General features: G+C 47.1%; 12 protein-coding genes across 12 annotated transcripts; 8 read left to right on the top strand and 4 right to left on the bottom strand.

Moving 5' to 3' along the window:
* The first annotated feature begins 653 nt into the window (after nucleotides 1-653).
* B0J16DRAFT_408073 (concanavalin A-like lectin/glucanase domain-containing protein) lies at nucleotides 654-1,756 on the top strand. Its single transcript, XM_046132994.1, has 2 exons — nucleotides 654-1,463; nucleotides 1,516-1,756. Exons 1-2 carry the CDS (start codon nucleotides 684-686, stop codon nucleotides 1,594-1,596), a joined length of 861 nt encoding a protein of 286 aa, XP_045987949.1. The 5' UTR covers nucleotides 654-683; the 3' UTR covers nucleotides 1,597-1,756.
* Nucleotides 1,757-2,464: 708 nt separating this feature from the next.
* B0J16DRAFT_376789 (uncharacterized protein) lies at nucleotides 2,465-3,286 on the bottom strand (the record flags this gene model as incomplete). The annotated part of the gene is made up of 1 exon (XM_046130789.1): nucleotides 2,465-3,286. One exon carries the CDS (start codon nucleotides 3,284-3,286, stop codon nucleotides 2,465-2,467), a length of 822 nt encoding a protein of 273 aa, XP_045987948.1.
* A 2,503-nt stretch (nucleotides 3,287-5,789) lies between these two features.
* Nucleotides 5,790-6,671, bottom strand: B0J16DRAFT_390221 (Alpha/Beta hydrolase protein; the record flags this gene model as incomplete). Its single annotated transcript, XM_046131852.1, has 1 exon — nucleotides 5,790-6,671. The coding sequence occupies one exon, from the start codon at nucleotides 6,669-6,671 to the stop codon at nucleotides 5,790-5,792; it is 882 nt and encodes a 293-aa protein (XP_045987947.1).
* A 479-nt stretch (nucleotides 6,672-7,150) lies between these two features.
* Nucleotides 7,151-7,849, top strand: B0J16DRAFT_365684 (uncharacterized protein). Its single transcript, XM_046130044.1, has 2 exons — nucleotides 7,151-7,549; nucleotides 7,600-7,849. Exons 1-2 carry the CDS (start codon nucleotides 7,336-7,338, stop codon nucleotides 7,806-7,808), a joined length of 423 nt encoding a protein of 140 aa, XP_045987946.1. The 5' UTR covers nucleotides 7,151-7,335; the 3' UTR covers nucleotides 7,809-7,849.
* A 1,106-nt stretch (nucleotides 7,850-8,955) lies between these two features.
* B0J16DRAFT_376786 (uncharacterized protein) lies at nucleotides 8,956-9,432 on the top strand (the record flags this gene model as incomplete). The annotated part of the gene is made up of 1 exon (XM_046130788.1): nucleotides 8,956-9,432. The coding sequence occupies one exon, from the start codon at nucleotides 8,956-8,958 to the stop codon at nucleotides 9,430-9,432; it is 477 nt and encodes a 158-aa protein (XP_045987945.1).
* A 358-nt stretch (nucleotides 9,433-9,790) lies between these two features.
* Nucleotides 9,791-11,932, top strand: B0J16DRAFT_359220 (pectin lyase fold/virulence factor; the record flags this gene model as incomplete). The annotated part of the gene is made up of 5 exons (XM_046129643.1): nucleotides 9,791-11,180; nucleotides 11,229-11,468; nucleotides 11,518-11,616; nucleotides 11,663-11,784; nucleotides 11,909-11,932. 5 exons carry the CDS (start codon nucleotides 9,791-9,793, stop codon nucleotides 11,930-11,932), a joined length of 1,875 nt encoding a protein of 624 aa, XP_045987944.1.
* Nucleotides 11,933-12,923: 991 nt separating this feature from the next.
* B0J16DRAFT_312674 (uncharacterized protein) lies at nucleotides 12,924-14,079 on the top strand (the record flags this gene model as incomplete). Its single annotated transcript, XM_046125061.1, has 3 exons — nucleotides 12,924-13,332; nucleotides 13,383-13,789; nucleotides 13,840-14,079. The coding sequence occupies 3 exons, from the start codon at nucleotides 12,924-12,926 to the stop codon at nucleotides 14,077-14,079; spliced, it is 1,056 nt and encodes a 351-aa protein (XP_045987943.1).
* Nucleotides 14,080-14,582: 503 nt separating this feature from the next.
* On the bottom strand, nucleotides 14,583-16,366 carry B0J16DRAFT_325796 (heterokaryon incompatibility protein-domain-containing protein). The gene has a single exon (XM_046125905.1). It carries the CDS (start codon nucleotides 16,027-16,029, stop codon nucleotides 14,749-14,751), a length of 1,281 nt encoding a protein of 426 aa, XP_045987942.1. The 5' UTR covers nucleotides 16,030-16,366; the 3' UTR covers nucleotides 14,583-14,748.
* Nucleotides 16,367-16,610: 244 nt separating this feature from the next.
* B0J16DRAFT_365681 (uncharacterized protein) lies at nucleotides 16,611-18,338 on the top strand. Its single transcript, XM_046130043.1, has 3 exons — nucleotides 16,611-17,199; nucleotides 17,266-17,767; nucleotides 17,818-18,338. Exons 1-3 carry the CDS (start codon nucleotides 16,753-16,755, stop codon nucleotides 18,102-18,104), a joined length of 1,236 nt encoding a protein of 411 aa, XP_045987941.1. The 5' UTR covers nucleotides 16,611-16,752; the 3' UTR covers nucleotides 18,105-18,338.
* Nucleotides 18,339-18,978: 640 nt separating this feature from the next.
* Nucleotides 18,979-19,825, top strand: B0J16DRAFT_312671 (RTA-like protein; the record flags this gene model as incomplete). The annotated part of the gene is made up of 3 exons (XM_046125060.1): nucleotides 18,979-19,093; nucleotides 19,144-19,514; nucleotides 19,568-19,825. 3 exons carry the CDS (start codon nucleotides 18,979-18,981, stop codon nucleotides 19,823-19,825), a joined length of 744 nt encoding a protein of 247 aa, XP_045987940.1.
* Nucleotides 19,826-19,990: 165 nt separating this feature from the next.
* B0J16DRAFT_257122 (uncharacterized protein) lies at nucleotides 19,991-21,877 on the bottom strand (the record flags this gene model as incomplete). Its single annotated transcript, XM_046123137.1, has 3 exons — nucleotides 19,991-20,077; nucleotides 20,128-20,291; nucleotides 20,341-21,877. 3 exons carry the CDS (start codon nucleotides 21,875-21,877, stop codon nucleotides 19,991-19,993), a joined length of 1,788 nt encoding a protein of 595 aa, XP_045987939.1.
* A 1,011-nt stretch (nucleotides 21,878-22,888) lies between these two features.
* On the top strand, nucleotides 22,889-23,403 carry B0J16DRAFT_376780 (catalase; the record flags this gene model as incomplete). Its single annotated transcript, XM_046130787.1, has 3 exons — nucleotides 22,889-22,919; nucleotides 22,967-23,096; nucleotides 23,166-23,403. Coding segments are annotated over 3 exons (399 nt in total), but the record flags the coding sequence as incomplete, so codon positions are not given.
* Nucleotides 23,404-23,523: the final 120 nt, after the last annotated feature.

Raw genomic sequence — 23,523 nt, 5'->3', positions numbered from 1 at the left:
GCAAATCAAGTGATCAGACGGATATGATCTATTAAAGTGGAAGGTCGCTGGAGCTCTAACCCTATTCAGGTTCCTTATCCCCGCAAACCCAGCCAATCACTTTAACTTCCGCGGGATATTTTCCTGCTTAGTTAGGTCCCATCGACAAGGATATTAGGCATAAAATTGTCCCGTCAACAATGTAACCCTTTGATAGGTCACGGTATCCAATCATGTTCAAATTCCTTGAAATCTCTAGTTCAATAGGTCACCGAGAAATGAAGGGTGACTCTGCTTTGAATCACCCCTTGGCGGGTTACTCGTCTTGTAGCAAGATGCCCCAACGTAAGGAGAACATTTTAGAAAAAGTGTCGCGTGCCGACGTGAGATCTTAAATCACTTTAGGTATTTGATGGAAAGTGACGATATCACTGGACTAGCGCATTAGCATTGTGACGAGCTGTAAGGTACCCGTGGCAGTTTGAAAGCAGCAGGGTATGAGACCCAATGGTATCTGGATTGCCATTATGCCGTCCGTGATCCCTGGCGACAGCATCATAAGATGTGACATATAGCTGGGATCATATGCCAATGCCGTTGTACATTTCAGCTTATAAAGATGAAGAGATTTTCTCCCTTGGACTGAGAATTCCTCCTACCATTCTCCAAGCAATCACTTAGCAGTCTTGCAAACTACTTTCAACATGCTCTTCAAACAATCCCTTACCACTTTACTCTCCCTTTCAGCTACTACACTTGCCTGGGATGCCCCTGGCTATAGTGGCTTCAACCGCATTTGGCAGGATCCCTTTTCCGGTGCATCTGGCACACTCCCCGACACAAGCAGATGGAACATCATCGATGGATATCTCAACGTCAACGCCGAACTCGAAGTATATACCTCATCCACTCGCAACGTTCAAAGAAGTGGAGGCGACACTCTTCAACTTGTTCCCTGGCGCGATGCTTCTGCCCTCAAGGGTTGGACTTCCGGACGCGTAGAGAGCAAATATGTGTTCACGCCCCAGGCAGGCAAAGTTACCCGCGCCGAAGCTCAAATCCGTTTCGGTACTTGCGCTGTCAACAACAAGGCAGGCATTTGGCCCGCCTTCTGGATGCTTGGTGACATTCTTCGTCGAGGCGGGAGCTGGCCTTCTTGTGGAGAACTCGATATCATGGAGACTGTCAATGGACAGCTGACTGGACACGGAACTGTTCACTGCGACGTGTACCCTGGAGGCATTTGCAACGAAGGAACAGGAATCGGCAACACCATTGGTATTCCAGACCAGAGCTGGCACAACTGGAGGATTGAGATCAACCGAGCCAAGAGCAGTTGGCGGGACGAGACTATTACTTGGTTCATGGATGGACGACAGTATCACCAGATCACCGGCGCTCGAATCAACAATGAAGGAGTCTGGAACACACTGGCCCGTAGTCCAATGTACTTTATTCTCAATGTGGCTGTTGGTGGCACTTGGGTAAGTTTTCTTCTGGCAAGAAAGGAAAAATGTGAACTAATTGAGTTTCAAGCCCGGATATCCGAACGGCAACACCTGCGATGGTTATGGCAGCATGATGGAAGTTGGGTATGTTGCGCATTACTCCACCTGAAGATCGTCGCCGTCTGTATTACTTTCACAGCTGCTTTCCTTCTTTTCCATTTGTATGAACTATCTCTAGTTAAGATTTGTATTTGCATTAGAATTAGATATCCGTTTATTTCCTTTGTCAACATTCTGTTCTATAGATATCCTCATTACCTAGTTTTATTACACACATCCCACTTAGAAATGCTATGTATGTCTATCGCTTTGCCAGGTGACGCTTCATCAGGTACATTGTTCAGTTAAGCAGGGCATATCTGAACCTTATCCGTGTATATGACGGCAATTTCTCTAACGTAGTATACGTCAAAATCGCCATGTTGCTTACGATCAGTTTAATATTGGTCGAACTAATAAGGCTGACTGAACTCATTCCTACGCCTCAACGGCTCATAGTGCGGGGTCTAGCCTTTCTTCGAAATGCTAAAGCAGACGTTAGAGTAACTTACACAGCATATGCCATCCGTACATCACATGAGACGAATGATTGATATGAACTGTATATTTCATACTAGACTTCTTAACTAGAGATGCAAAAGTTCTTAATGATAGTATAAGAAGAAAAGGTATACAAGTAATAATCATTACACTAATTCCAACCAAGAAGTCGGCTGAGTGATATTGCTTTTCTCTCAGAGATTCAAATGAGGGGATGAGTAGGTGAAGGAGGGAGATACTGTATCAATACAGTGGGTGCAGGTAATGGCCTTGCGAAAGGAATGTCTCGGGCCCTTCCATCGCAGAGTGAGAATTAAGTGAGGGCATCGTTTGCATCAAGCAAAGGAATGATGGGTCTCATCGAGAGACCATACTTGAGCTTTTCATCTTGGAGGATGAGACCCTGAAAGCTTCGTGGAGGCATAGAAGATCTACCCCTAGTCTCGCTTGCCATCAGGGGCGGGATAATGGTTATCGGGCTTGTGCTCGGGCCTGCGATCGGGCTTGTGGTCAGGCTTGTGGTCGGGGTAGTCTGGCCTGCGATCGGGCTTGTGGTCAGGCTTGTGGTCGGGGTAGTCTGGCCTGCGATCGGGCTTGTGGTCAGGCTTGTGGTCGGGGTAGTCTGGCCTGTGGTCGGGCCTGTGGTCGGGCTTGTGGTCGGGCTTGTGGTCGGGCTTGTGGTCGGGCTTGTGGTCGGGCTTGTGGTCGGGCTTGTGGTCGGGGTAGTCAGGTTTGTGATCAGGCTTATGATCAGGTTTGTGCTCGGGCTTAGGATAATGAGGTGGCTTGTAATCGGGCTTGTGCTCCGGCTTGGGGTGGTAGGGCTTGTGCTCCGGCTTGGGGTGGTAAGGCTTGTGCTCCGGCTTGGGATAGTAAGGCTTGGGATGATAAGGCTTTGGCTCAGGCTTGTAGTAGTGAGGCTTTGGCTTGGGATAGTAGGGCTTTGGCTTGTAGTAGTGAGGCTTTGGCTTGTGATAAACAGGCTTTGGCTCATGGTATACAGGCTTTGGCTTGTGGTAAACAGGCTTTGGCTCATAGTGAGGCTTGGGATGGTAAGGCTTGGGCGGGTGGTAGTCAACCACAGGCTTTGGCTGATCACAGACCACTTTGCAGCTGGGATTGTAAGGGATCAAAACCCAATCACCGCCATTCTTCCTTTCGTAGTACTGGTATTCGACGTGTTCTCCGCGCTCTTCAACAACCGGGGCAGCTAGAGTGCCCGAGGTCAGAGCCAGGAGTGTGACAGCGGATAGCTTCATGGTTCCAAGTGTGCAATGAAGACACACAGGTCAAAAGAATGTTGAGCCTCTTGAATGAGTGAAGAAGAATGTTGAACACTTGGTAAAGTGAATGATGGATAGTGAGTGATAAAGAAAATGATGAAGAGATGCGCATCACTGACTTTTATGTATTTTTACAGCTGTGATAAATGCTCAGGTAAATATGAAGAGATTGTGTTTTTTGAGCTCTCATCGCAACACATTCAGAGATGTTGTACAGGAACCACTTACGCCAGACTGAATTGGACCTATCTCCACCTTTCGCAGAAATCTAAACGCCATACGTCCTGCTCATCCTGCCTTGTGGAAATAGTGGTGTGGTCAGCAAATGTATGACACGAGCATCAATTTCTCTTCTCGGTAAGGAACGAATAAGAAGCCCCATAAATTATACTTTATATCTTGCGATGTCGGCTAGAGAGGAGCTCAGGTCCTCTTTGCATTGAGCGGAACGTACCAAATCCAACGTCTTGCAACACCATTTTTGCATTGATGTATGTATTAACTTGAGTGGCTTGCCGAAATAGTGTTGGTTGTCATGGACTTATGTCAAGGCGTTCAAGCTATTGAACGAAATGCTCTGTCCGGTAGTTCACACAAGAAGCTGGCTAGACCAGCGGCCAGCTCCAGGGAAGCGACATCAGTTCCACCCATTTGCATTGAAGCTTGAAGTGAAGGGCGATGATAATTGGTATTATCAACAGTGAGAGAGTGAAAACAGAAAAGTTGACCGGAATAGACATGCCGCTCGACATGGACAAAAGAGAGCTAGTAAATGCTGGCCTCGCTACTGCACCGTCAGTACAAAAGGACTCTGCCATTCTGATACTGCCTTGGAGAACATCAAAAGGGATACTCTGTTAGTCTACGGTAGATGCACACAACATGGGCCCTACGGTCATCTCGTTTCATTTTGCCGTGACATGTCCCCGCATTCTCTTACCGTGCTGTTGGATAACAATCTTCAAGCTATTTTTTAAGCTTTTGTATTTATGGATCACTGTGATATGTCTTGCATGGCTAGCTTGGTCTGGCCTGGGCTGGGCTGGCCAAGCTATTAGTTGTGGCTACAAGCTCTGGAATGCGGGTAGTAAGCCATAACGGGTCTCAACGTTGGATCATCATACCGTTGAAATGCCAAAGCTAATCCCGCATTAGCATCAGCACTAAGACAAATCCCCTCATCATCGACACTGTTGGGCCATCGAACTAAACTACAAACTGACTTCTCAACATGGGAGTGGGCCAAGATCATCAGGAGCTGAATGCTTAGCTTCCAGTGCCGAAAGGATCTAGACTGCAGACGGGACTTTGACCCAAGCGAACCTGTTAGCGGTGCGGTTTAGGTCTAGACTTATGATCAGCGCAGATCTCGATCGTGGTTTGCAATTGGTTCGATTCTCATTGACGGCCTAACCGGGCGTCCCATGAATTGCAAATCCTTCGTTGGACCTTGCATATAGCTGCAGGTAAGCACAGAGCAATTGTCCAGGCGTCATTGAATGCTATGGGAGTTAGGTATTGAGAGACACTGAGAAGTCTATAATGTCCCTTCCTGTTAGCAGGATTGGTGGGATATCATGGACCCGTATGATACAAGATACGACCTCGGTCTCTGGTAGAGTCTGTCACATTGACGCTCCTGTTGAGTGATGGGGCGATGATTGTTGAATGCATAATACGAGCTCATGAACTCTAACTCAGTCGATAATCTGATGCTTTAACCTTATCGCTATGCTTACGGTTTAAGCTCAGCTCCCCACCACGACCATACATACATATCTTCCCCAGTTTATTACCTGTCTAGCAGGACTCTCACTTTATCCTCCGATCGCACTACTGTTGAGCCGCCCTTTGGCTTCTCATTTAGCTGGGTTGACATTGATGCACCACCTTTTGCCCGTGGGCCAATAGTCTATTATTCTGAAGGTTGTCACGCACTTGTCTCACCAACCATTGCGTAGGACTTGACAATCACACTGCATATACGAACAAACCTTAATAGAACTCCCCTAAGAGGCATTATTTGCGTAATTTTGACAAATGCTCTACGGTAGTTGTATCAAAGAAGCGAGGATGGGCTACTGGTCAGGACAGAGAGAACCGAGACAGATGTGCCTCTCCCATAATTATTCCCTGGCTAACTGAGAGAGACATATTCGGATAAGGCTTCGATAGTGTGCGTGAGTGGATGCATACCATCTGATTCCAGTAGATGGTCTTCATTTCTTGACTAATGCTCGTATTGTAATTGAGCGGTAGAACCTGAAAGCTCCTTTTGGGAAAGTGGAATTCCCTTTCGGCCCAATAGCTGGCTTGACACTGAATTCTCTTTACAGCCGTAGAATGATACTTCCCCTCCAAAATAACAGTTTAACAATCCTGAACTGCGTCGAAGTATTCACCTACAGGTGTGGGTTATGGCGGTCTCGTGACCTCTTCTCATCGTGCTTTCCATGATCCCACCGTAGATCCGTGAGGCTCAGCTTTCTAACAAAAAATCTTCGACTAGTGAATTGAACCTCTCGTGGTTCTCCCAAAACATGAAGTGACTACCTTTTTCCATGGTTGAGAAGGTATAATGCTTAGCACCGGGGATCTGAGAAGCGACCCAGTTAACTCCAGCAGCAGGCAAAATGCTTATTTCTCCCGAAATAATCAGCGTGGGAACGTTAATTCGCGGAAGTACATCGCTCCAATCATTGAACGCATGGTCAATGAGCAGCGCAGCAGCGTTTTTGTCGCTTATCTTCCGGTTCTGCTCCATAACCCATTCGAACTCCTCTTCTGTAATAGAGCTTGAAAACATGCTCCTAATTAAAGAAAGCAATACATCTGCCATTTTGTGCGCAGTGTTGAATACAGCATCCGGAGTAAATATTGCTGCGCACTCTTTATCCTTGCCCTCAGGCCAATTGGGGTCACTGACGAGAGTCGCTGGCTCGTCGACCAACACAAGTCGTTTGACAAGCTTGTGAGAGTCAGGATATTGGTCCCAGAATGCCCAAAGGACACAGCAGCCCATGGAATGCGCGACAATGGTAAGGCCTTTGAGTTGAAGTGTTGTCAGAAAGTCGTTCAGATCAGCAGCGAGCCGGCTAATACGATAACCGAAAGTGGGCTTTTCGGAATCGCCGTGCCCTCGCATATCGTATGTCGTGACTCTGAAACCGGCCTCAGCAAAGTGCGATACCTGCCTCTTCCATTGTGCAGCTGTCTGGCGCCAACCATGGACGAAGAGTAGAGGTTTGCCGTTGTCTGGGCCTTGCTGGCTATAAGCCAGACTGCAATTATCTCCGGTTGTAATACATGCTGTCTTGATTGCTGCAGCAGTAGCAACGGCTTGCGGCACTGGTAATTCCATGACTGTGTTCTAGACGAGTACCTATGGATTTGGAGTGAAGACACACAAGTCAAAACAGAAAATAAGATAGTGAGGCAAGGTTTTGAAAGGTGAAGAAGAGGCGAATGAATACCTGACTGCTCAGACTATAAACTTCTCCTTATTCTCCTTGATCTCACTGCATAATCAATGTGTCTATCCGAACCGCACATACCGATAGTCATACTGAATGTAGAGTTTTAATTAGCTGGATATCTGCCAGAAGGGAAAGTCCTTGGATAGATGAGAGGGTTACTTGGATAACTGGACCAATCATCACTGGGCCAATGTGGTCGCCGCTTATCTGGAAGCGAACTAGTGGAGCCCGGCCTACAGATGTAAGCTTCCGCCGTAGGATTATTTCCGAAACAGTATTGCCGGTTATCCGTTTCAGTGGGCCAGGAACCAAATCAGTAAAGGCCGCTGATGCTGGATCACATTGAACGGTAGCATTGCATCAAATTAAACACCGCTGATGTGAGGCTCGTCATTGGGCATTTCAAACACACGGGAGGAACACTCAGTCAGCACTCCGATGATCAGTAAACCGTGAGGAAGTATGCATTTTTGCATTATATAAATATATTGTCTCCAAATCAACGGAAAGCTCATCATTAATTACATCTACTCAACCTTATCAGTCACTATGAAGATCACCTCTTTCCTTACTTCAGCCCTTATTGGGGCTGTTGCCGCTCGCGACACGATCTACCTTGTCAACTCTTACAAAGGTAACGAGATTTCCAGTGGTATGGCATACTATGCCGACGGCCACGAACAAAACGGGGTATCCCGTCCCGATGACTATGTAGACGTGGTTCATGGAAGCAATGTACACTGGGAGGGTCAAAATGTAAAGGGTAAGTTGCCTATACAGTCTTCGGTTGAGCTACATACTGACTGCACCAAGGTACTTTCGGTAGTGGTGTATCCTTTACGTCAAGCATCTTTGCAGATGCTGGTGGAAAGCAAGGGAATTCTTGGTCTGGCACTGGTACAAATGGGTTTCATACGTACAACTGCTACAAGGGTACTGGTCCGACTGGCAAGCCGTGGGTGTTATATACTGTGGATGGCTGGACTGTCAATGTTATCTACTGGTGCTGGCCTTTTAATTAAGAGACGTAGCTAGACTGTAGGTCTCTATGAATTATTCACACTAAGGCATTGGCCTTTTTCTGAAAGTTAAGCTACTACAAGATATATTTTACACATTGGCTTTGAATTGTAATTGCTGGTTAAACAGGACTAGGCTGTTATTGAGCATGCTGTGTAATAAAGCAGTTGCTCGGTGACTGGGATTGGTCAGCTTAGTTCCACTGTGTATGTTAGGCCTAGCAATGCCATCAACTTCCGAACCTTCCATCTGTTTTTCTTTTTCATCTACAAGTTCCAGTACACTATTATTGGCTGCTGTTGTGCTGCGAATCGTGCGGACTACAAGCGCACGCAACGGCCCACAGCGTGTGAATCAGTCATGCGAAAATATTAATCAAAGTGAATGTTGCAGCCGGCCACGCAGACCAATCGATTTAATTGGCCAAGGGCCAGGTTATCCCGGCAGGTATGCTGTACAATTATCTGGGTTAATGCAAAGGATATCAACAGTTACAGTGGTCAAACATAGATGCTGTCCATGTCGCGGTTTGAACACACAACGTGAGGCTAGCAGGCTAGAAGATAATAACAAACGTAACCTACTACTATTATAGCCATTGGATGGTAACATGCTTTTATTAACAGAATGTCTCTATAAGACCCATGTGGTCATGCACTTGTTACATACAGGCACCTGCTTTAAAATAGTCGCGAACTGCTTTATTAGCGAGAAGCTGGTATCCAACCTCTGTATGCATCTGCTGCACATGTAACTTAGCGTGGTTTCATAAGTCTCTGGAGTTTTATCTTAGGGTAGCTGAAACTGTTACAGACTCCCCCAGTGTTAGGATGCCTCAGAGAACCTGAAACTAACTACTGGGTCCCCTGGTCTATCTTCAAACTATTGCCTTTAAGCATTAACCTTAAAACATACCTTGGAATAATAGACTTACTATACCGCTCTATATATAGCGGCTCAACCGCAATGATCTCTTTTTTACTGTACTTCCTTGTTTAGTTGTCGTCTCTTAATTTTGTTATCTGCCTGGAGCTAGTTTTTATCATTCACTCCATTCCAATTATTACCAGATCGAGCAGCGCTCTCTTTTACCTTCGTCAACTCCAAGTTCGATCCTTGCCTAATCCAATTACCGACCCCTCACTCAACATGAAATTCTTCACCCAGACCGCCTTGGCCCTCCTTGCCACCACGGCGCTGGCACATCCCCATGTCTTCCAGCGTACGCCCCAGCGTAATGGCGATTCCACCAGCCGAGGAGGCATCACCCAGACCCTAGAATGCACCAGGGTCGAACAGGACGGCACTGGCAACGTCAACCGCGTCGCCTGTGAGGACGGTGAGGACGGCTGCACCTGTCTTAACCGCTTCACCGAGATTCGTTGCACTCGAGTCCTCCAGGACGGCACCGGCAACACCAGCATAGAGTCCTGCGACCAAGGGGAGGAGGGCCAGGACGGTTGCCAGTGCGGTGAGACTGTCGCCACTAGGCAGGAGGAGAGGTGCAGTCGCGTCCTCCAGGATGGGACTGGTAACACCAGTATCGAGTCGTGTGACAAGAGCGAGGAGGGTGTAGATGATTGTCAATGCAGCATAACGACAGCACTTGTTGACAGCTTGCCATAGGTGCGGCTTTACCATACCATATATCTACATATCAATTAAAATCTATCCCTACATTTAAGTAAAGCCAGCGATTGGTGGAACAGATAAATAATTACCAATTATGACGTATCTCCGCAAAACCTATGGATGTTAGTAGCTGACTCGCTCGGTTATAAGTAAAGTATGCTACATGATCGATCCAAGAAAGAAGAAGATCCTCAATGAGGGGTACAATTCTGCCTGAATCTTCGGTTAATCGGACCTTTGTGCATTGGCTTCATATATATACGAGATGTATTTTAAAGTAACAACGAACAGTCAATCCGCCATCACCTCGTTAACTTAAGTATTCGTCCGCGCAATTTTGTGTGTACCAATTATGAAGATCCATTTGTCCGCTCTTTGGCTTTTCGCCATCCGCCCATCAGTAGGAGCAGATATCTACATTGATGGGAAGGGACAGGATAGCAACCCTGGGACATCCGAGAAGCCCGTGAAAAGCTTTAAAAAAGGACAAGAGCTTGTCCGTGAACTTATTCCGTCGGCGAAAGATGGTATCACTGTCCACCTTGGCCCAGGTACATGGGTGATCGATGAGCCTATTGTATTTAGCACTGAAGACTCCGGTACCAGCAGCTTTACGGTTACATGGTCTGGCTCGGGCACCGTCATTTCTGGAGGTTATGAGATCAGCAATTGGACGGAAGGCAAGGACGGAATATGGTCTGCTCCTGTGCCCGAGGGAGCCAAGTCCCGTAATCTTTACATGAACGGGCTGGCTGCTCAGTATGCCCGACGCCAGATCCATAATCGGGCGGATTTTGAGTACACTAAAGTCGGAATGACCTGGAACAGCTCGAATTACGATTGGATCATGAAAGTCCCGGGCATTGAGAACGGCGAGCTTCGTGCTATCAACTCCTTTACCGATCGGATTGCGCCGATATCAAAGGTTGGAGATCGCGTACTTGAGATGAAGAAAGATATATGGGCCAACCAACTCATTGGCTATGATCAAATCGCAGAGCCGTTTTGGGATGGCGGTGTCTGGATCCAAAACGTCAGGGCCCTGCTGACCGTTGGCGGTCAATTCTTTCTTGACAGAAATCAGTCGACTGTCTATTACAAGCCATTAGAACACGAAGATATGACCACCGCATCTGCCTATCTCGGGATCCAGGAGGTTCTGATGGTCCTTGGCGGAACGTACAGAGAACCCATCCACGACTTGCAGTTTAAGGGAATTGCTTTTAAGCACAGCACCTGGTTGCGACCAGATACCTATGGATATATCGATCAGCAGACCGGTGGTCACATGGGAAATGATAGTCTGTGGCCCAACTTTGAAGCTTCGAGACCCCACTGGTGGCAGATGCCCAGCGCGATCCAGGTCAGTGCGGCATACAACATCATACTAGAGTCTTGTACTTTCCGCGAGCTTGGCGCTGGAGGTATCGGGGTTGCTAATGATAAAAACGCACACTTCACGGGTGTCGGACTTAGAGCAAACAACATCCGTATCGACGACAACTATTTCACGCAGGTGATGGGTAATAGCATCACCGTAGGTGGTATCCAAGCCGACGCACATCACCCATCCCAGCCTGAAATGCTTGTGACACATATTCACGTGTCTAACAACATCTTTAATAACAATTCGGTTCTCTGGTCATCCACTGTCCCTATCCTCTTTACATATACTCAATTCTCTTCTATCACCCATAACGACATTTACAATCACCCATATAGCGGTATTTGTCATGGCTATGGTACGTTCTGTAACGCCCTTGGCGAGTAACGCTGCTAAAAAAGACCAGGCTGGGGAAGCAATGACGAAGGGGGTAGTCCAGAATATGTTAAGCGAGGTCTTTACAATTATCAGCCGCTTTATAATACGCCCACTGTCATGAAGAATAATCTGATTGAGGGAAACCTGATTCACCATTTTGGTCGATCCCATACTGATTTTGGAGGCGTCTACACGTTATCTCGGTCACCAAACACAACGATGTCGTCCAACTTCATATATGACGCAGGGTGGCAAGCCTTATACCCCGGTATGTAATTTAAATGATTCAACGTATTATGTACTGATACTTGGAACAGATGAAGCCTCAAGGAATATAACCTGGTTCAACAATCTTGGCTTTACCTCTGGAAAGTATTATGCGCCGAATGATTGGATACCAGAGCAGCTCACCGGGTGTAAGTGCCTCATCCATATACACCATAGTAGTGCTAACAGGACCAGGGAACACTGTGATTGATAACTGGGGCAAGCTTGGGGTCGCGGACAACGAGGTTCTGGATGGGTTCCCAAACCATTCCGGAAGACGCAACAACACGTTTCTGCGCAATTACCTGGCGACTGACGTAAACGGAACAAGTCTCATTGCCCAGAGGGCTGCGTACCGTGCAGGTGTTATCCCCTCTAAACGCAAAGGAAGACCTGTCACCAACGATCCAGATGTCGCAGATGTCTACCTGGATATTCAAGTCAGCGATGGACTTGTCGCTCTGAACGTGACCAACTTTGACGACGTGGACTTTAAAGACGTTGTCTTTCGCATCGTGGGTCATGGCGTCAGGTTCAAAAAGAGGTCTAGTCCCATGTCAATCCCAGCTGATAGTTCGGCGATGGCTGTATATGCGTTCTCTGGTTCACCGAAAGGCAACGCTACGGCTAGAGTGAGCTATGTGAACCCAAGGGTCGGACCATCTAGTAGAGAGAGGATGATCTCTTTCTCATTACTGTAAGGTATTCATTTCAGGACTACTATCACCGTGGGTCTTAACCGCAGAAATTGAATTATCTGTTATACAAGTCAATTTGCGTAGCATCGCGAGTCAGCACGGGACGCTATTAATAGTTCCTTTCTTGAAAGGTAATCTGCTTTATTGAAATAAATCATCGTTCAAGTAATTGGTTTAAATACATTACAGGGACCTGTAGTATAGTGACTTAAGTAAATCTCAGTCATTCCTCGTGCAGAGATCCATCAACGCAGATTCCGATGGGCTGACGTCTACATATACTAACGGCTAGATTGGGCATAGAACTTACAAGCGGGTTTGCGGCGACCAGGTGTATCCTGTATTCGTGGGTGATTGTGCAAGGGTGTCGGTGGGTTCCAGTATTGCATGCCTGATCGGTGCGCTATTGAACTATTCTGGTAGATTCAAGGGCAACGTAGATCGATCAAAGTAAGTTATTAGTTGTTTTTGCCAAGGTGTCTGTTATCCGGACACTCCCGACACGTCTTTCTACTCATATCTGCAGGTGTCAAATAATCTACCTTTCCTTGTTGCCTGAATCCTGATCGGTCCCTTGCCGGTGCTGTTGGCTTGGCATCCTTGGCACGTCCGAGACCGTTCACACCCCACTCACAACCAACACCACTTACTTGATCAAGCATGGTTTTCATTACGTTAAGGTATATATATAGCGAAGTCCGCGCGATTATCCTACTCGAATTCTCAATGACTTTGTTCCGTAGCTGGTAATTGCAACCATGAAAATCACCACCGTCAACTTCATACTTTCTTTCGGCTTCCCAATGGTCGCCACAACCTTCAACATGGGGGACCCAGCAATCACAGAGGGTCGTGTCTCCAAGGCCTGCGGCAACGCTCTAAAAGCTGACATAGAATGTCACACCTACATTCCCCACATGAACTCAAATTATTATCAAAAATGGGTTGGGGATGTGGAACTGGCTGATAGAATTTGCACTGACACCTGCTCTGATTCGCTTCGAAGATGGAACGACACAGTGACGAAGGACTGTGCTGTGGATATAAACAGCTCGGATTTCGATGCTAGAATCACACCAATTCTGTTGATAATGAGCGTCAGTCACAAGTGGCAAGGCTTCAACGAGACCTGCGTCAAGGATAATAAGTCAGGTCGTTACTGCCAAGGTTAGTGGTCACAATTCGCTTGAAGTGTACAGAACTAATTCCATCGATAGAGATTCTCGACACCTTTTCTCAGATTAGTTATTATCATCATGATAGACCTCTGGAGGAGCTTTGCCATCCCTGCTACGGCAAGGTTCTTGACGTGATGTCAAAGTCTTTCTTATGGTACAATCCTGAAGATTTGTTATCTACGTGGTCTACACAAGGGTTGTACTGGAGACGTGAGCTTGAGCTCGTCTATGAGAAGTGTGGCAACTCGAATAGCACTGCCACCCCGACAAACTCGCCAACAGAGAGTGCGACCCAAGGGAATACCCAAGGGCCAACCCCAGATGGCCCAACAGATCCGGGAGTCCCTTCCGATTGCACCTTCTTCCAAACAATCAATAAACCCTTCCACTACTGCCGGAGATGGCCCAATGCCTGGGGCTTGACAGTAGAAGAATTCGTTGAATATGTACTTGACCAATTTGATATTTGACGGAAAGCTCCGCTGACATATTCCAGAATCCAACCGTCAAAGATGATTGCAGTGGAATCCAACTTGGCCACTCATACTGCGTCGAAGTCAACAATGGGCTTCCACGAAAAGAAGTCTCGCCTCAGGTGACGACGACTGAGGTCATTGAGCCGGAGCCCAGTGAAGTAAAGGATCTGAGTGCTAGTCGGGGCACTCTGAAGGATGGATACATGGGGCTTTATGAAGCGAACAACCAAGTGGTGCTAGGGAAAGGGCGAGATTTGTAGGGTAGAATGCTCTCAGCGAACAGACTGATGTCAGAAGACCATGATAGCGCTGGGGTCAATGTAAGCCCAGTCACTCTACAGAAAGTTGGACGAGCTCCAAAGTGTGCATTTTATTGTGAAATAGTTGCCTAAACGCCTAGCTGCCGACCGAATCTTCCCCTTCCAACTAGGTGGAAGGAAGAGAAAAAAAGCTGGATCGAAGCAAGGAAAAAAAGGGCATTTTATGCCGTGCCTAAACCTTATGTATAGGCAGGGCAAGAAAAAAAAAAGAAAAAAAGGTCATGTGTGGGCAGAGGAGTCATAATGCCCTGTGCAAAGCGTAAATATCACCGAAAACCTTACCTGATCGTTGGACGAGCTCTCTAAATATTATTCTCTTTTGGCAACCCGGGCATTAATTTCTGACGTTTGTTTTGCCCCAAGGTAAGGCAATCTTATCGGGGGGGATTATAGCAGTAAAGCTTTTCCTCAAATGAATCACAGTTTTAAAGGTCTATAAATTCAGTACTTTCACAAGACCTTCTGGAGCATTAATAGTGTGAGAGAGTCGGGACTAAAGTCAACACCATCCTGAAGTAACAGTGACACATGCATCTTTATTTCCTTCGCATGTGCATCGGGGATCTATTTCGTAGAGTCCATACACATATAGCTCTAATGCCAGGATGCTTAGAATAGCTGAGGCTGCCAAACTGTTCCGACCGCAGCGTAATCCGTAGAGGGTGACTGTTTTACCAAATCATAGCCTTGGCTCTCAGTCCTGGTCCACATCGGGGGATCCCTCCTTACAGGTCGTAGATGTAGTCGCACAGCTCTCAGTACACCAGCCTCGTTCGGTTCCCAACAGTTGAGAGTGTACTTGAGTGTCGTCCTCTGTCTCACAGCCAGCCATATTTGAAAAGGTATTGCCCCCACAACAGTCAATCCAGTAAGTACAGCAGTGACGTAGTGATTTCGCTTGCCGATAGCACCACTGATTCCTTGCGGCGTTCTTGTAAATCCTCCTCGTTGCCTCATGACCATCTTCTTGTGCTGTATCGTCATTTTTCCACAATGACTGTACCATTTCGGCGAGGGAGCTAGAAGACCCCACTCGTCTGGTCCTAGATCGACCATGTTGTCTGGTACAATTTGATATGCGGACCCTGGCCCCTCAAGAGGCATTTTCCAGGCGAAGAGGGACTCATCGTTCTTGGCGATCAGAGCATCTTGGAGTCTTAAAAAAGCTCCTTTACCTTCTCCATACTGGACAGGCAAGTGGAGGTTGAAGATTCCGTATAGACTGTATGCAATATCCTCCTCCCGTGTCGTTTCGCGATTTGCTGCCCAGCTCATCTTGGCTGCAATACAGGCTACTCGGAAGTCCTCCTGGCCAGTGAGATAGTGCGCACTAATACCAGTAACGTCCTCGATAGCTTCTGCCAAGTCTTCCTTCGATCCAAGATAATTCCAGTCCGCATCATAGAATAAAAGCTTCCGCGGTGCGAGGAGCTCCTGCAATGTCCATCCACGTGTGAACCATTTCGACATATCACCTGTCTCGAAGCTCCGAAAGACTTGAGATCCAACTTTACTTTCCAATGTTTTGCGCACATCAGACAGATATGTCAAACAAACCACAGCTTCGCTATACCATTTGAACATTGAGTTAATGGATTCAGATAGCTCAGAGCTGTCAGACTTGTTGATACAGCAGTTGTCGATCCACATCCACTGAAGACCTTGTTTCCTGGCGGTTATGCAAGCGCCGAGAATCTTGTCGAGTTGGGGCAAAGCGTGACGTTGCTTAGTATGTCTCAATTCTTGGGCGAATAGTCCAATCTGAGAGAACAGGATCTCATCAGCTCCCCATCGGTGGGATAAAATGGCGTACCCTTGCTCTTTGAAGTTGATGTGCGTACCGGTATGTAGTTCGAATGTGCTAGTGTTCATGCAGCGCATTAAAGCCATCTCGCTGGGTATCCAGGTGTTAAAGTGTAAAAGCTACAGCTGATTTCCGGAGGCCGCTGTATTAAGAGGAAAATAAAAAGTAGACGGTTGCGCGTGGCCTAGAAATACTGTACTCATTCAAGGAGGTAGTCAGAGTTTTCAGATACGGGGATATCGAGTTATTATACAACCGGCAACAGGGGCTGTGTTCCGTGTCCTACGGACTTCGCTGTAAGCGATTGCAAGTGTAATCCGAGTGCATACCGTTCATTGCACTTCCATCCTAGATCCTAAAACTTCTTCCTACCAAGCAATTATAGTAGGTAACACAGACTTCTTCAAAGCAGACCAAAAGTCGGGAAATACTGTTTCATCTGTGATGGCAATTCACTGTTTGGTTTTGCTTGAATAAGGCCAGAGATACCGGCATCGGTCTAACTATTTCCCGCTCAGCCTTGGCGGCGAGCCCTTTCTCCATACAACAGTGGGCTTTGATTGGTTGAAAAAGACGAAACGCGACGCGTTTTAACTAAAACACTTGTGTAAGCATTTCTAGAGGAGTGGGGCTGCACGTTCAAGCTCAGCCCCCGGGTAGGCAACGACCAGAATTGCCAAAATGAAGCTGTGACTACTCCTATTTAAACACAAGCCAACCCGCAAAACAAACCACATTCAGGGAAGGCTCCATGAAGATTTTTCAGTAAAGAAACATTCCAGCAATATACACCCGTATCACCTCTCTGTATGGCTGATGTTAGTAGGGGTGTCCAGCTGCCCGCCTCTAGCCAAAACAGCATGTCCTCTACCGAGAGGGACGCGCTGCATCTACGTGATATGACTTCGCACTCTCTCATCAACGATACGCCCTCCTCGCTGCCAGCAGCTCCACGGCGCAAACCCGTACCCGGTAAAGGCTTTCAGAAGACTCGGCGCGGCTGCTTCATTTGCAAGCGGCGTCGTGTCAAGTGTTCCGAGCACCGGCCTGAGTGTCAGGGGTGTCGACGCATGCGCTCACCATGCGTCTATCCCGCAGTTGTCTTGCCTGATCCTCGGACAGTTCCTTCTGCGCCCACAGTCAAAGTATGCCTCGATCATCTTCGCTTTTTTCATCATTTCCTTGCCGAGGCATATCCACCGCATCCGTATGGCGCCTCGACTGTATGGCAAGATGTGGCTGCGCTCTCGCACCAGGTGAGTCTCTTTGTCAATCTAGCTCTAGATATAACCTTAGAAGCCGAGTCTGACTCGAATCTGTAGTACGATTTCTTGGCCTCCAGCATCCTGGCTCTCGCTGCTCAGCACCTGACTGTGACCAACAAAGCCGACTACTCTATGCAGGCTCTGAATCTCAGAATCTCCGCCATCAAGGGCTTAAACGATGCCCTGTCGCAACCTTGCAACACCGCAGCAGATGCAGACGCGCGTTGTGCTGCCATTATCGCCCTCACCTTCCAGTCTACCTACATGCCAGACGGCTTAATGGAGTTTCTAGCCATGATACGTGGATGGATGCTTATTGCGACCACTCTGGTAACTGGCCATGAAACATCCATATTTCGTCATTTCACACGCGCGTCGTGGGTTGGAAGTATGGAGAGGTACATAGAGGAGCAGCACGAGACTAAGTATGATATGCCGACTGAAGACTTCCTTGCATCTCTCGGAATAGTTCAACCACTACTTCAAGGAAAAGCTGAACTGGAGTACCTCTCAAGCCTGGTGAAATTAGCTGTACTTAGTAAAACATCACCACGAGACGGTTTGTTCTTTTCCCTCTCTCTTTATTATTACACTAACTAACGGTAATAGCACTCCTAGAAATAGTATTCTACTACGCTTCGACAAACAAGATGACGGATAAAGACCATGCCAGCTTCACGGCCCCTTCTAACTACGGAGCCCAAGTCCTTCTTGCACACTTTTTGGTATTAAATCATATGCTAGAACAATGCTTCCTCGGCGCTACAAACAGACATTTTTCATTTTCCAAAAAGATCACCCGGTCCTGGATCTTAGATATCGGGAGACGTTTACCTGACGGTTTCCAGAGTTATATGATGTGGCCTCTAGGTCAGGCGAGAGATATTACTGTTTAGACTTGCTTGGAACGGTGTGAAAGGGGATAGACCTATGAATAAATGTTCAGACGGCTAAGCAAAGGTGGAAAAGCGAGGGTAGATTTAAGAGAAGGGGCAATAACACAGCCTCCTGGAAGCGACAATGACTACAACCTAGAATGGGATTAGTCTCACGTTGGTCGAATTGAATGCCCCTCTTTTTTGAAATTATTTTGAGAAAACGACGAAAACGACGAACGAGCCAATCACAGGGCCTATATTCGGATGGTCGGTGCGGAACAGTAAAAAGCCTAGACAATTGACTACAGTCTATAACCTATTGAATTTCACATCATGCTCCATCTTGGTCCGAACGCGTAACTAGTTCTCGCTTTTCTCCTTCAAAGCGAGTATAGCTATGATGATGTGCTGGGTCCGGGGTTGATTGTAGCATGGCTTACGACTCCTGGCGCGAATTCCAAACAACAGCTTTAAGCAAGTTATATAAAGACATAAGAAGCTGAAGGACCAACCTCATTCTCTTTACTCTCTATAGCAATCAAGCAAATATCGACATTAAATATCTCTTATAAACTTCTATTATATACCTATGATATCTCCTATCATACCGACTTCCACTACACTCGTCCATATGTCTTCGACTACTTCATCAGCAATACCTTCGTGCACCACTGCCTTACCCGACAAGTATGGCTATGTTCCTCCCGAGTCTTGCACTGCCAATTATGGATTTTATCCTAGTTGGGAAGACAACACAGCCTTTGCGATTGCATTTGGCTTGTCAACTGTCGCTCACTTGGCTCAAGCCATATTTCTTAAATAGGTGCTTTCGGTCTTATGGCTTGAAGGAATACCAGACTAACATGACTAGAAATTCTGCTGGGTTATTGTAATGGGCGCCTCTTGGGAGTGCGTCTGTTTTATCGCTCGTGCTTTAGGAGCAAAGGACCAACAGCAAGCGGCCTACGTTACTGTCTCGACTCTTCTATTTCTACTTGCACCAATTTGTGAGTTCTCTATCTACGAAGTACAATTGTCAGCTAACACTGTGATTCAGGGATTAATGCTTTCATATATATGATCGTCGCCCGTCTTGTCCATTTTGCCATTCCGCAGCGCCGCGTGGCCGGCATCTCCGCCCAATGGCTCGCTAAAATCTTCGTTATCTTCGATGTCATGTGCTTCATCATCCAGGCTGCTGGCGGAGGAATGCTCGCCTCGGACGACCCAGATAAATCTAAACTGGGACAGCATACCTATATGGTTGGTATTGGTATCCAGCTTGGCTGCGTTGTGGTCTTTCTTGTTATTCACAGCCTTTTCTATCGTGAGCTTTGTCTTAATGCTCGTATAGGCAGGTCTGAGACTCGGACTCGTTGGATAAAGCCTCTCTGCTGGGTCGTCTACATCGTTCTCATCCTTATCGTGGTGAGTATCCTACATGATGGTTTTACGTCTAGTGGCTAACTTTGATTAATTAGGTACGAGTTGTCTTTCGTCTCGTCGAGTTTGGTGGGGGCGCAAATAGCGATAACGTGGTCCTTCGACACGAGGAGTTCCAGCTCTACCTTGATGCGCTCCCGATGTTCCTCGCTTTGGTTATGTTGAATGTGGTGCACCCGGGTAAGGTATTGAAAGGCCCTGGTAGCAACTTTCCGTCCGCTAAGGTTAAGTGGTGGCATGGCCGATCAGTGGCATTTGAGACACTTGAACTCTCATCCACATCTAGGAGTGGATAACTACCTAACAGTACCATTGAAGTCCCTGATAATAACAGCCAATTTGACCTGGTCGTTGGTTTCTATTGCAAAATTACTCAATTCTATATGCTATGTTTTACCTGATATGTCTAAATAAAAGTCAATTATAATTGATAATCCACCTCACCAAGCTTTGATACCCATTTACAGGCGGCTAGTAAAAGGGTTGGCCCGGATAGTAGCACCTTGGCCAAAGATTTCGGGATGGTCAGCCTTGATCATGTCGGCACCCTAGGAAACAAGTCAGCTATGCAATCAGAAAGAGTCAAATGATATCATACCTTTTCTCCGATCATGTAGACAGAGTTCTGAATGCGGCAGTCGGGAATAACAGGGATGACGGAAGCATCAGCAATGCGAAGGTTCTTGACTCCGTGAACCCGAAGACGAGAGTCAACGACACCCTGCTGGATGTTCTTGGAGAGACGTGCAGTACCGCAAGGGTCTGAGATACGTATTAGTAAATAGTCTTTGACATTATAGGTTTGACTTACGGAAACCAGTCTGGCTACGGTCGAGAACAGCTCTCTTCATCTCCTCATCAGACTCAAGGGGCATTCTCCAAGGATACTCGCCAATGACGACATCCTTGAAACCCTTGCCGGTTGTGAGAACATCATATGTCCAGCGAACACCCTCACGCATAGCAAGGATATCAAGGTCGTTGCCAAAGAAGTTAAGGTTGATGTTAGGCTGAACCAGAGGATCACTGCTATTCAGAGTGACCTGACCTTCGGAAAGTGGGCGCAGAAGATCAACAATGACGGTCATGTAGTTACCCTTCTCAGGAATAGGGTAGTGCCATTGGAAGGCAGTGCTAAACATTCCGACAAAGTCAAGCTCGAAGTGAGGTTGGCCCTTGGGACCGAAGGGATCGAGACCACCGTTTGCAGCCTTGGCTTCTCGGTAGGACTGGTGCTGTTCGAGGCGCTCGTCAATACGGGGGAAACCAACAAGTTCGAGAAGACCAGAGCTGACAGGGCCAGTCTTGTCATGCTTATACTGATCAATAGCAGCGCTATTGGCAACACCATCTCGAAGGATGTAGTCCTCCATACCGAAACCATCCTTAACTTGAAGAACGAAAGGAACGATAGGGTGATCAAGAAGATGCTGGCCAACGTGAGGAGAGTCAAGCTTGACGTTGACACCATTCTTCTGGAGTCCCTCAGAAGGACCGATACCAGAGAGCATGAGAAGCTTGGGGGTCTCAAAAACACCCTGAGACAGGATGACCTCCTTACTGGCAAAGACACTGAGTTCACCCTTGGTGGCAGGGTTGATGACAAAGACACCAAGACAAGTGTTGGTGCGAGGATCAATGATCAACTCCTTGGACTGAACGCCGTAGAGGATATTGACATTGGGCTTGTTCTTCAGATACAAAAAACTTCCCTGTCTCTGACCCCCATGGATAGTATCAACACAATGCGTAAGACCTCTCATCTCACCATCGTAAATATTCTCCGTGAGAACCTCGCCCTTGGAAACCCAAGCCTCAGTCAAAGCATCCCGCCAAGGCTGCATCTCAGGAACAAGATCAGCATGCGCAATCTGAATAGGCCCCCCGGTACCAATCTTCTTCAGCTCAGAAGGATAAAGTTTCTCCTCATCGTGATACGTAGCACACTTGCGAAGATACTCCACGCAGCCATCCCAATTCCAATCAGATCCACCGAAAGTCTCCCAATCGTCAAAAGTAGGCTTCGAACCAGGGATCCAGGTGAAGTAGTTGGCACAGGACGAACCACCAAGGACCTTTCCGCGGGTATTGGGCTTTTCAATGCGCTCGTAGTCATCGCGCTTGATCATGGTGGATTTGTAGGCCCAGTCGTGCTTGCTACCGCGGAGGTTGAAGGCTTTGGAGGGCGTAGTGATTTCGGGGATTTGTTGCGGATTGGGAATGCCGGCTTCGATGATAAGGATGCGGACGTGAGGGTTTTCAGCGAGACGGCCGGCTACGGTGTTGCCCGCAGTGCCACCACCGACGATGATGAAGTCGTATTCATTTCCATTTGCGACGAAGGCCATTTTTGTTGAGTGAGTTTTAGGAGAGGTGAAGAGGTGATGATTCAAATCAACGAATTGATGCTGAAGAGCAAGGGGAGCAGAGGATCTTGTCGGTGAGATGTTTGTAAGTGAAGTCTGAGGGATTGATGGATTGGAAAACGACAACATCCTTCAAAAGCCATGATATTTATATCCTCCATTGGGATGCCGTCACTGAGCAAATTCGTTATGTAAAAGATGGAGATTCTTGACATACGCGTCTTGCGGCATCAAAATGCCGACGTTTCTGTTGCAACGTAGATGCTGAAACTATTCGGACCTGTCGGTATAGATGCGATGACGTATTCCCCATACGAAAACTCGAGCATGTTCGTGGCACAGTCAAGCCTCAAAAAAGCCAGTGACCGCAGATAAGCAGCAAATATTTCATTCCCGACGTATAGCCAGGAGCCGACAAGAATGCCGCCGAGTCAGCTCCGGTATCTCTTTCGGCGTAGTCTAGAACTTCTGTGCTCGGGACCAGTTCGGTGGTCTCGGGGACCAGTTTTATCGGCTCTTCGGCAGCGCATACACTACAGGTTACAAGGGTTGGAAAGCCTAGCGCTTGTACAAGCCCCAGATTACTTATATCAGCTATAAGTCTCAATTTTACTACTATAAGATATTAATTAGTTACTACCATATGAAAGAATAGTTAAAAAGCTATCTAATGATATTAGTTTTAGTATAACTTAATGGTGTAGCTCTTTTTTTGTAATTGAATAAAACACTAGGTAGCAAAGGTTGGTATGTTTAGGACCACTTTACGGGTTTTCCAACCCTTGTAACCTGTAACTGCAAAAAGCAATCTACTGGGAATACCGAGTCCACTTTCAAAATTGTAGATTAGAAAAGTATATCCATTCTTATCTATCGGAGGTCGCTCGGCATTGAGGTGTGAAATTTATCTTAAGACTGGAAATTCCTCGTTTTTTTTTTCTCGCAATCGAACCTCTCATCTGTCTTTGTCTCTTTCAATTGCCAGCTTTCGTAATGTCTAACCCTGTATATACTCTGGCCGAGGGTAAGTCTCCGTGTAAGGTATCCACTGTCGTGTTCTAACTTGCCTAGGCCAGCCTGTTCGCGATCCCTCTGTGAGCACTACCTTGCCCTTTTTCGGCGGCGGTGGTCTCACAACGCTTGGTGATACTCTTCTCCTCGAGACTCTTGCCCATTTCAGCCGAGAACGCATTCCTGAACGGTACGTCAGACAGTCAATTACTCACGACTTACCAAGCGATGAGTAATCTGACTAACAGCCATCCTGTAGAGTCGTCCACGCCAAGGCTGCAGGTGCCTGGGGTGAATTCGAGGTCACAAACCCTGAAATCGCTCAATTGACCTGCGCCAAGTTCCTCGACACCGCTGGCAAGAAGACCCAGGTTCTCTTCCGTCTCAGCACCACTGGCGGTGAGAAGGGCAGCGCTGATACTGTTCGCGATGTCCGTGGTTTCTCTGTCAAATTCTTCACTGAGGAAGGAAACTATGATATTGTCGGGAACCACGTCGTAAGTTGTCGTTTGATCAATGATGGTCCGAGTATTAATAAGTTTAGCCTGTTTTCTTTGTTCGTGATCCCATGCGATTCCCTTCGCTGAACCGAAGCCACAAGAGACATCCCGCCACTA

The sequence above is a fragment of the Fusarium flagelliforme genome (assembly GCF_020744385.1).
Source record: "Fusarium flagelliforme strain FIESC 12 MPI-CAGE-AA-0113 chromosome Unknown B0J16scaffold_1, whole genome shotgun sequence".
Lineage (NCBI taxonomy): Eukaryota > Fungi > Ascomycota > Sordariomycetes > Hypocreales > Nectriaceae > Fusarium > Fusarium flagelliforme.
Note: the sequence above shows the minus strand (reverse complement) of the source record. Positions and strands in the feature narration are given on the sequence as shown.